Genomic DNA, 12,566 nt, shown 5'->3' on the forward strand with positions numbered 1-12,566 from the left:
TCACTGCATACAAAAAAATTCCGTATATCAGATCATGATGAATTTTTCGTGGGTAAAGTTATTAGGTTGTTCATTCGCAGATCCAAATTTGCATGCGTGAATTTTTCAAAAGTTTCATGCGCGTGTAAAACAAAAGCAATGAAATCTCCGCAATTGCATTAATTGCGTAATCGATAAATTTCGGCATCACTTAAAAACGTACTTGCGCTTTTCTCTTACGGCTGTACAGCTGAAGAATTTTTGCAATAAACATAAACATCAAGCATATTTATCTGAGTAAGTAACAAAATATTTCATGCAGAATCATAATGTTTATTAGAGATATGAATTTGTTTTAGATGATTAATTCATTTGCTTTTTGTTAAAGGCTGCCTCCTGGGCCATACTACTTTCAGGTGAAATTTAAAAAAAAAAATTATTACATAGCCTGATTGAAATCAAATATTTAAAAAATTAGAAGTACATTAAGTGAGTTTTAATACTTTTAGTTCAACGAAGAAAAAATAATAATTAATGATGAAAACGATTAAAAAATTTTAGCAGAATAGTTTCGTTTTCACAATAAATTATTTCCCTTTAAATTCCTGTTAATAAATTTTGCTCTTTTCAAAACACTATTTAATTTTTTTTCCTGCTTTATTTTATTTATATCCAATGAGTAATATTTCTAAAATTGTTTCCGATTTATTAGAAAATAACAAGAGAAAACTTGAGAGGGCTGTAGCTACGTAGTGGTTGAACTGAAAACCGTGCGTGAATGTGTTGTTTCTGTTTGCCAAAGATGTCCGAAATGACAATTGAATTTCGTATATTTACGTAATTTTTTTAAAGATTTTATTTTATTAAAAGAATGTTCATCGAAGAAACATTACTTTCAGTGTTAAATTTCTTTTCGTGTGCTGCATTGAAAATGTAAATATGTGTACATATTATCAGTGAGTCCTTATCAACAACTCCGAACTTTAAAATGAGAAGAAAATAAATAAAATATATTTTAATGGAAGACCAAGTACTTTAAAGGATTAAATATGTAGTATTCCATTGAAAGAAATAGATTATCATCGCGCAATAAATGTAAGTAGTTTTAATCTAATTTTAGGCTTATAGTTTAGATAATGCTTTAAATGTAATTATTTAAATTTCGTACAAAATTTTTATGCTTTTTAATGTTTTATATCATTTAAGTTTACGTAGAGGTAATATTATTTATATATTATTGTTTTATGCTGATTTTATTTACATATCCTGGATTCGAAGAAACGTAAACAAATGAACTGTCAGTGCAATAGTACCAAATAGTCTTGTTTATAATTCATTTTTTTTTTACATCTATTTGTTTATAACACATAATTATTTTTTATGTGTCAAATTTATTTTGGAAATATAACTTTAAATTGAATCTTATAATGGATTGTTTATTTTGGTACTTATCGATCGCCTCCATATAATCATGCTTGCTTAAAACGCTTTTGACAATTGTTAAAATTTAAATGTCAACTGATGAAAAAGATTCTTCTAATTTTTTCTTAGATAACATAAATAATCAGTAATTTATGTGCTCAATCTATTTACCTACGATAATACATGGTTAATTTATATTTTGCCAATTGCTCTTTATACGATTTTGTTAATTGATTTTTGATTTCTCTGAAATTCCTCATTTTTTCTTGAAATATAAAATTTTGAATCGAAAACGCATTTTCAAATGTGTCTTGGCAAACTTTTATAATTAGCAATTCACATTTCAATTTCAGTATTAAAATTATGTTTTTAAAAAGTGAATTAATTAAAAGTGAATACATGAGGCATATTTTAAGGGAATCCTGAAGGTAAAGGATTAGATTCGATATTCATGTGGTAATGGCATAAAAATAATAGATTTATTATTGTATTATTATCTATTGTTAACAGCAAATAGCATATTTGAATTAATTGACTTTTGTTTGTATTTGAGATAGAAATGCTAACACCTTTTAAAGTTTTCTGCAAAAGTGTTCTTTAATTTGAAGTATAATAATTCAATTTGTTTAAAAAAGTTCGGAAGCAAAATAAAATCAACTAATTAAAAAATGGAAAATCGATCACAATTGAATGGAAAATTATTTCTGATATGATAGTGAATTACAAAAAATATTTCATACCACAGTAAGAATTTTCTGCAAATGCAGTTACTTCTTTTTGTTGATGACTTAGAAAATTATTTATATAAAATTATAAGAATATATCAGTTATGTGATGTGCATTAGAACATTTGCGTTTGAAAAAAAAAATATTAATAAGGTTGACTCCTGTGTTTTTTCTAAGCATTCTTAGAAGGGTGCTAAGCTTTGTCTGTCCTTTGATCCCTATAAATGTGTTCTCCTTGCTCCTTTTTATGAAAATAAGGATCCATCCCTAAAACACTGCCTTTTTATTTTATTTTTTCAGAAAAAGGTTGTTTTCTTAGCCATTTGTATCATTAAAAAATCCATTACTATTTATTTAGTTATTCAGAGCTATTTAACTTTAATTTTTAACTATCCATTTTAATTTCATTTCTTACTTGTACAATTTTTATCGTGTTGTCTAATTAAACTGTTAAAATTCTTGTTCGGCTCCATAAATATCCACATATTTTATTTTCGAGGTTATAATGAGTTTTTTTTAGTAATTTTAAATGTTACCATTATTTTTTTTAAATATATGCCTTTAATTAATGTTTATTTTTTAAAAGAATTAAATGTTTATTATTTATTAAGAAAATACACCTTTAAATGTGTATTTTCTTATAATTTTTAGTTTAAAATAGTAAAAGGTTGTTTATGAATTAATCCTTTTTTTTTTAGTTTACATTGGTTTTTACCAGGGTTGGCAAGATTTTGCCGCAGGTGGAAAAAACCATGGTAAATACCGGTAAAANAATTAATCCTTTTTTTTTTTAGTTTACATTGGTTTTTACACATAGAAAATTTATAATTTTTTGGTTTGCCTTTAATTATTTTTCAAAAGCTTCAAATTTTTCTCTTGATTTCTCAATGAGTAAGAATGACTTTATGAAATATACACATAAAATAGTAAAAAGGGATAATTTAAAAATTGATGATCAAATTCAGTTATTACATAATTAACACTTTTTGATAAATTTTAAAAGAGGCAAGTGCACTTTCAAAACTCAAAGTGCCTTTTTCCGTGAGAAAGCACCCTGCCCTTTTTTATTCCTAGGGAGAACTCTGTGGTCTTTTATATTGGTATCTTAAATTATAAATAGCAATGCAGAGTACACAAAAATAGAGAGCAGAAGCTACAGCAACTAGATTCTGTCACAAAAATCAACAGCATTGTCTTTTTACAATACAACATTAACTATAACTTGAGACATTTTGATTGCTATGGAAGAAACACTTGTCAATCCTAGAAAACTAAACTATTAAAAATGATGAACTATTTATTAAAATTGCTAGAATTTTATGAAATTTGGCAATTTAAATTATCTCTGCTATTAGGAATACTATGAAAATTTAAGTTATGTGCTGATAAATTATAATAATTATTTTTTTAATCACATGACTTCATTCATTTTTATTTCATTGGTTGTATTGTCTACATGCGTTGTTTTTCTCTTATACAGGTGCCAAGTCTTGAAAAATATATCTATGACTGATAAGTGGATTACTTTTTTCGTGAAATGCAGCTGTAGGGCAACACAGTTCTTTATGTAAGTTACGTAACACATTATATTTTATCCCTCAAATAAATTTTTTTAGAATATTTAAAATTTTTATAGTTCCTGGTTTAAAAAAGTATTTTGATATGTGTTAAGAAATTTTTTTAATTTATGAAATATGAATTGTATGCTTTTTTGAGTATTGAAATGAAATCTTAATGTTTAAAAAAAAAAAAATTGTACCCACCTAAATTTTTAAAAAAAGAAATGGGAAATTTATTGCGGGAAGTCATATAAATTAAAAAGGTTTGCTTTATTTAATATTCTTTGAATAAAAATTGTTGCTAAAATGTTAGAAATGGAAAAACTAAACCTAATTTGCTTTGAAAAATCTTGAATAGATTATTTTAAGTATTACGAAGGTAATATAAGTTACATTGATAAAATAAAAAATTCAAAAGTGCTCGGAGTAACACTTTCCCATAAGGAATTTAAAATACTAAAAATAAGTAAATTAATTAATTAAAAAATAAAATAAATAAGAAATTTAAATAAAATAAATATAAACTTCTGTTTAGTTTCTCAAAAAAAAAAGGAAAAAAATTTGAATAAGCTTGTAATCTTACGCATTTTATGATATTTTTGATCGTGTTCAGATCTTTCTTCCTTTTCCATCTTTAATTTTAGGTAATTTTCAGTGATAATATCATTCAACTGCATAATACTTTTAACAAAAATGTGAGAAATACAAAAATCTATTTGCAATCGAAATAAGATACGGTTACGCATAGCAGAACTCTTTGCCTATGGCATTACTTTGCATGCTTTCACTATTAGCGTGTGGATAGTCATAAGAGTAGGAAGCACCTTAATTTCTGCCTTAATTTTCAAACTAATTGAAATTTTTTTTGTTCGCAAACTATATGGAACTGAAAAAGGCATAAAACACAGTGCCTAAAGTAAGCATAATGAAAAGTGTAAAAAAATATTTTTCACTATCTAAATGCGAATAATTGTATGGAAGGTGAAAATATTGTAATACATTCCCATACTACTGAGCAGAAGAAAACAGGGTACATTTTAGGTAGGAAATTGGTATCCTCCCCAGATTGCATATTCGAGTGTTGTAATCTTGAATAAGGTTTATTAACTTTTTGAACTTCAATAAATTTTTAATTTAAAATTTATGTCATTAAAGTTATGTGGTTAATAACTTTTGATTAATAGTTTTATACTGCAAAATAAAGTATATAATCTGAAATACTATAAATATATGTACTAGTAAAATAAATATCAAACATCAATTTATTTGGGAGAAAGAAGTAAAGATAATAAGCTTTTTTTTTCCCTAATCATCCAGTTCTTTTTACCATAAAGTTTACCTTGAGAAGAACTGCCTTTTGAGGCTATTTATTTAAAGTGAAACAATTTTAATAAATTTATTTTTAATATTATCTAATCTTATTTTTAATATTATCTAATCTTATTTTTAATTTTATCTTATCTAAAGCCCATTCTCTTGTCAGAAACTCTTGTTTAGTAAGTTCCAGTATGGCTAATTTTAGTTTATTTCAATAATGCTGTGATAAAATATTGCTGAAGCTTAATCAATGTTTGGGTTTTTAGATTTTATGATAGCTTACTAAGTATTTTATTCGCAAATAGTGTTATTTTGTTTTGCTGTTAGCCTGAACTTATGCTGTACAGTTACTATTAGACAGTACAGTTACTATTTTACTTTTTGTTACTGACTATTTGCATCTAGCAATTTTAGTTTGTTTGATACTGTTATGATATCTTTAACATACCAAGATTGATAAGATGTATTAATTAAACTTTAATAATTGAGATAGAGGTTTTTAAGATTTGAAGGGTTTCTTATCCTGCTACAGTAATTTGTTTTTTGTTACATCTGCTGGGGATATCATTGACTAAACTATTTAATTTCCTGGCCATTTTTCGAAGATTCTGTGTAAGTGTCCATTAAAAAGTTATCAAATAACTTCTTTTGAATTGTTGTTTAGTAAGTTAAAATCTATAAAAGATGATATTGTATCAGAATGATAAGATTATTGATGATATTGTATAGAAGATAAGAAAATGTAACAAGAAAATGTAACAGATAAAGCTTTCTGCTTTTCTGAAAATTTGATTTTTCCGACAAACTAAATTTCTTAATTATAATGTAACCTGAATTTTTATATGTTTATTACCAAATGGTTCTTCATAATTATAACTTTCTTTATAATCATTAGTTCTTTATAATCATTTTAATAAACCAAAAGCTGCTGGATTGTAGGGTTTTTAGGTGACTGTTGATTAAATTGTTCTTTAAACTGTTCATGATTGACTAATGATTGTGAAATCTCCAGACTATTTTTTAAAACTTCTTTTTAATTCAAAACTTTTCAGCTCCGTTATCAAAAAACATTTCTTGTGATTGAAAGTTTACAGAAAACGAATCTGGAGGTTAGATTAAAATTGTACCTATATTATTGTTAAATCTGATGTGTTAAAAATTTAGATTCTATTGTATTTAAAATTTTTCATTTGAACTGTCTATTACTGAAGAATATAATCCAAACTTAAATATGCTTCAAGCTGAAAATTTTCAAAATTATTACTTTGAAGTTTCCACTTTTTTTTATTATCTTATTTTCATTACATAATGGTATGTTTTGCTTAAAATACTCACAAAAAGTTAAAAAAAATATGCATCAAGCTCATTTTCCTTGTAAATTATATATATATATTTTTTTAAAATGTCGTAACTGTCCCATGTTCTCGACATGCATTTTTGAACTTTTTAAGTAGTTTACTATATTATGAAAGTGTTACAGAGATAAATGCATATATATTCTGATATAGTATGACTATATACTTGAATATGCATAATCAATTATAGAATAATTTGTATATTTTGTTCCACACATCATTTTCTACATGTCCCCACCTTTTGTGTAATTGTTGCCCCATGAAAAATGCCAAAAAACACTATAAATGCTTATAATTGAATAAAATATAAAATATTTCAGGTTACAAAGAACACTCATCTCAATAGAAAAGTGAAGTTTAATTGCTGTACAATTTCTTTTCAATCCAATAAGCTTAATTTCATCTTAGAAAATTTGGGGGTAAATCTATTGAATGTAATTATTGTTCCCATCATTTTTTCTTCTAAGAAATTACAAACAAGTAAAGCATTTTTGATGCATACAAAATGTAATAACTTACTTTGAAACATGGATAGTTAACTTAAAGATACTAAATGAATTTTAATCTATTTGGCAAAATTATCGTTTTGTAATTACTGTCCTTATCAGATATGCTCTTAAACGGAACAGTAATTACCTAAGAGTCTTTGTATCAGTGTTCTCCCTTAGTATTTTCAGAAGAGCATCCTGTCTCACTTGCCCTTTGATCCCTATAGATGTGCTTTCCTTTCCCTTTTTGTAAAAATAGTCTTTTTAACTTGCCTTTTAATTATTTTTCAAAGGCATTAAAATTTTTCTGTCATTTTGACAATCAGTGAGAATTACTTTGTGAAATATACAGATAAATAGTGTAAGAGGGTGGTTTAATAATTCTGTTTCAAATTAATGAAATATGTAATATTACATTTTTTGATAAGTTTTAACGTTGTAAGTGAGTGCTCTTTCAACAACTCAAACTGCCCTTTTCTGTGAGAAAGCACCCTGTCCTTTTTATTCCTAACGAGAACTCTGTATAATTACTTCACTATTTGAAAAACCTTTAAAGTAATTTTGTTATATTATTACATATCTAGTTCCTTTTTTGTGAGATTTAAAACAATGACAAAGAATAATATTTGACTATAAGAAAATTGTTAGTAAACATAAGAATACAAAATTTTTAAATTTAAGAGTAAATTTATGTTTATTATTAATATTATTGAGATTAAGTTAAAATAATCTGTTTACCGATAGTTATGAACACAGTATGTTTTGTGTTCCAACAATAGTTTTATTTCGAAAGTTAAAATATTAGCCTTGCAAAATAGAACTGAATAACTGAAAAAAAAATTTTTTTTAAATTTTAGCTAGATTTTAATAAATTTATTTTTTAAGCTTTTAATTGACATTTTTGTGTTATCTTTTTATTCTTATTAAGAGTTGAATAATTTAAAATATCTGCACAATTGCTTTAAGTTATAATTTTAACAACATTAATATCTGAATTTTGCAATTTTTTTTTGTTAGTTCTTATTTTAAAAAATTGTGGTTGAGTAAATAAGAGTAAGGTCACTTAAATTATTGATAAATTGAATAAATTTAGGCGGCAAACATACCAAGAATGAAACTTCGACCCTAATAAAGTCCTGCAGTGGACTGATCGTTAAGACATGGTTCCCAGCAGATCACCGAAGTCAAGCATCACTGGCTGTGGTCAGTGTGCGGGTGGGTGACCACTTGGATCAGCCTGCGTAGGGATCGAGGGTGTGCGGTATTGGTCCTCGTTAAACTGTGCTACCGTAAAGTGCTCGACTTCGTGCGCAGGTCGTCGGGCTACCGAAGCGGGGGTGCCATCCCCTCCGCAGAGGATCAAAATTGTGATGGCATGTCTTCGGATCATCCTCCGGGATGTTTCCCAGACCGTCGCCAATAGCCCATTGTGCAGCTGTAGTGCGACGTAAATTAGCAACAACAACAACATCGACCCGAATAAAAGTTCACTAAAATTTAAGTGAACTGTTAATTTAAAAAGTTTGGTCACAGCCTTAAGATGTACAAAAAAATAAAATTATATGTCATTTAAAAATGCCACAAACACCAATTTCTACTTTTTCTGAGCCATAAACAATTTAGATACCTATAAATTCGATTTTAAAATGGAAAACAAACAATATTATTCTAGAGCAAATGAAATGTGAAGAAAAAAAAAATATCTTGAAATTACTGTCCTTATACAGATTTTAAAAAAAATACTACCAAGAGTTATGGTTTTAAATTATTAATTGTTTGCTTACAAAACATGATCTTAAGGTGATACTAAGACGTTTTTGTGATGAAAAAGTAAAAATTCTTTACATTTCTTCAAAATAAAAGATTAAAATAGATTAAATAGAAAACAGACTTATATAAAATCTATTTTATTAAAAAAAATTTACATTTTTTTATTAAATATTTTTAAAACATTTTCTTTTATTTATTTATTAATTTTTGTTTCAGGTAAAAAATTAAATATATCCTTTCTTCATGCATTTTTAAAGTGTATAATTGAGTAGATAGTAATTACATTTTCCCATACAATTACAATTTAAAACTGTCACTAAATTTTTATCTTTAAAGTTTTTCATTCCTGTCATTTTGTAAACTTAAATGTTTGGTTTTATTGTAAAAATTGTCAACATTAAGTTAATTATGAGGCGGTTTTTTCCTAATTGTCTTTGGCACAAGTTGATATTTTGAGAAAATCACCCAGACATATATATTTTCTTTACTAAGACATGAACTAGTAAATCTTAAAATTTTTAAGTTACCAATAGAATTTTATGAAAAATAAAATTCGCCATTAAGAGAACAAGAAATATATTTATGAGACATTAGTTATGATTAAGGTCAGTAGTCAGATGCCCTAATCCACATGGGTAAGAGTGCTCATCTCAATTTAGCTGAAGTTTAAAAGTTTTACGTAGTGTGCCAGGTATGATCTAGTTGGTCATTAGTTCAAATATCAACTCCAATGGAAAATTTTCAGATTATTGCTAGGTTGGCAATGCTTCTTATTTTTCCCATCAAGATAAATGCAAAATTTCAGTTAGACATTTCCTCTTTTTTATTATGAATTTGTAGTAGTATGTTTTAATTTACTATATTTCAATAATTTAGATATTGTTTATAACTTCGTACAACCTGCCCCAACTATTTTTAGATATTGTTCCTTTCAAGAGATAAAAATATAAAAAAAAATAATTGTAAATCACATTAATATAACATAATAGACAAAAATGATGAAAAGAAAAAAGTAGAAAATTAAGCAGTCAGTTTTAAATATATCTAGTTAATAATAAAATTTTGAATGTTGAAATTTGTTTAATATACTTTTAAAAAAAATGTGTTATAAAATATAATTAAAGAGCTAAATTGATGTAGATTCTAAGTGATATTTCTGTGAATTAGCTTTAAAATTTATACATTGCTCTTTTCTGTTATTTCATCAGTGCAGTAACAAAAGATTAGCTCTGTTTTGGTGGTATTTTTCTGAAGATATAATATAGCCTTTTCCCCCCCGATTGTTTGCTGCCAAATGCTCTTATAATCTTATTCCTCTCTGAAAAAACTCAGACCTTTTATTAGTACCTTTTTCCACAGAGATCTGCTAAGTCAAGTGACAGCAAACTAAAAGTAGTTTGTGTTGTTAAGAAAGATTAAAGTATAAAATAAGGTCTTTAGCTGAAAAATTTTAATTTTTTTTAAAAAGACTTCAATTATGTTCTACTGGCACAGTTCTATCAGGGGTTCTGAAATAAAAAATGAGTGTGAACATGTGAAAAAGTATTTTTTTGAACTTTATTTGTAAATGATTCAACAAGCAACTAAATTAAATTGTGAAAAAATAATAATAAGGTATGTTAAATCAAATTCTTTTTGAAAACAATTATTTTATTTCTATAGTTCACCTAGTTTTTTATTTAAAAATTTTAATTATTTTTAATTTTTTTGATCTGGTAGAAAATAAATTATGTGAAAGTGAAGAATTTATTTCAAAATTTTGCAAATCATAAAATTTATTTATACTTTTTTGTATTGTATCCTAATGAATATAGGACTAAAACTATATTTCTTAGCCTATAGCTCAGGGATGGCGAACCTTTATGCACCAACGTGCCATTTTTTCTAAAAAATTGTTTAATTTGGTCATAGACGTGCCGTCAAACAATTTTGACTTCGTGATTATTGGGAAAATAATAACACTAAATACTATCAACTCAAAATTCTTTATTTACTATGAAAAAGAATACATTTCGCAATGTCTCAGTTACACGTAATTCAACTTAAAGTAACATCAGTGTGACATCACTGTTGTTGCAGATTAGATGACAAATAACTTATATTAGGTTGTAAGATGTTATTTTAAGCTGGTCTGTTAATTTTTTTTTGCTAGTTATTTATTGTTAGCTTGTTTTTTATGGTAATTAATTGTTTTTTGGCATTAATTGTAATTTTTTTTTGTTAATAATTGCTTATTTTTTTATGTTTGTTTTTGTGAATTTTAATTTAATTGATAAATTGCTTCACAGTGAACTTCGTGATCGGTGGAGTGCCCAAAATATTATGTGGCGTGCCATAAATGGCACGCGTGCCATTGGTTCGCCATCCCTGCTATAGCTTATTAAAGTAGAGCTTGGAATGAAAGAAAATATTTTGCTGCCTGCTATAAAAAGTTAATATTTTTAAACATGATTTATTTCCTCCTTGCAAAACCATTGCTTGCTAGTTGTTCGGTTGGCAAATAAATTAGTGAAGAAATTTGTGTTAAACAAAAATATTTAAGATTTTTCATATAACTTAATTTCAGGAGAGAAAACAATTTTTAATAATCATTTAATTATTTCCAGGTACGCCTCTGATCACAATGCGAACAGGGACCACCAGTTTACATGATGATACAGCTGGTTCTCCAAAACCCTCTGAAACTTCTTCTCAAGTTCATGGTGTAATTGAAAACCCCCTTTTTGAAAGGAGTAGTGATGTTACATCTCCTTCTGGTCCTCCCAGAATACTAAGAGAAATGTCTGAAAATCAGAGGGACCGCAGAAAAAGTTTTGTTCAGCGCAGTTTACAAAGATCTAAGTCTGTAAAAGAGTAAGTTATCTTGTCCAATTTTCAATAATTTAAAATAAAACATTTATGTTTCATTGATATATACATAAAATTAAAATCTAAATATGACTAAAATCACAATTCAAAATCCATAAGTTTAAATAAAAGATATTTGAACTCTGCAGAGGTCCACAAAAATGCAGGATCACTTTTTAGGAGCCTCCAGCTATGATTTTTAAGGTTCTGTGGTGGTTAGGATTTAAAGATACTTTTTTTTTTCTAAATCTTTAAATAAATTTTATACTATTTATGTGAATTTTGAGAGTATGAATATTATCAAGTGGAACAAAGATGAAGTTTTCTCACATGTTTTTACAATTATGACTTTGATTCGTTATGCGAATTCAGATACATTACATCAACATAAATCTGCCATTTTTTAAATGCTTCCATAGAACAGAGTTTGGATAAAAATATGCAAATGCGGGTTAGTTCTATCAAAAAAGTCTTCCAAGAAGGCCAATTTCTGTCAATGCTTGATCAAGGAGTTCCCTTGTCTTCTGGATTGGGTTCGAAATTACAAGGCTACGGAGTTGGACATTACTAGTCATAAACCCAAAATTAGGTTGGCTGTTCTACGACGGTTATAAATATGTTATGAAGACTGCATGTTAAAATACCACTTTTTACGTGCAGAACCGTCAGTGAGTTAATGGGGTTGCATATTTATCATAAATAAATTACTATATCAAATATTAAAAGTGAAAAAAAAAAGTGTCAAAGTGTTAATTTGTGGAAAAATTTTAGATAATGTGTTATATTCGTAATTATGGAGTAATTTTGTAACAAAAGTATAGAACATATAATTAAACATCAGCGATCAGTTGCTGATACTGGACATCACTGATTTATATTATTATGATCAGAATTCAAAAATAGTGGTGTTGGACCAATAGAACTCTGTTAATTCCGAGCCCTGTATTTAAGGTTTAGTAAGGTTTAAAAATCTGGAACAGTTGATGATAATTCAATAGTTTAATGTATTAAAGATAATGTTTTGATATATTTTTTTTTAAATCATCTATTTTCTAATATGTTTTGGATTTTGTGGAATTAATGCCATATATCTGCGTAGATTA

The 12,566-nt window shown here is 26.6% G+C and overlaps 1 protein-coding gene across 3 annotated transcripts in view; it reads left to right on the plus strand.

Moving 5' to 3' along the window:
* The first annotated feature begins 252 nt into the window (after positions 1-252).
* Positions 253-12,566, plus strand: part of LOC107441770 (rhomboid-5) — a 29,687-nt gene continuing 17,373 nt past the window's right edge. The window contains exons 1-3 of one of the 3 annotated variants that reach the window (XM_071179747.1): positions 253-276; positions 3,608-3,694; positions 11,223-11,469. In XM_071179747.1, the coding sequence (XP_071035848.1) occupies positions 11,240-11,469 (230 nt within the window). In that variant the 5' untranslated portion in view covers positions 253-276; positions 3,608-3,694; positions 11,223-11,239. Of the gene's footprint in view, positions 277-613; positions 1,075-3,607; positions 3,695-11,222; positions 11,470-12,566 lie in introns of those variants that run through there. The other 2 variants (XM_016055143.4, XM_071179746.1) reach the window with 2 other exon arrangements.

This window comes from Parasteatoda tepidariorum, chromosome 4 (genome assembly GCF_043381705.1).
Source record: "Parasteatoda tepidariorum isolate YZ-2023 chromosome 4, CAS_Ptep_4.0, whole genome shotgun sequence".
In the NCBI taxonomy this organism is placed as follows: Eukaryota; Metazoa; Arthropoda; class Arachnida; order Araneae; family Theridiidae; genus Parasteatoda; species Parasteatoda tepidariorum.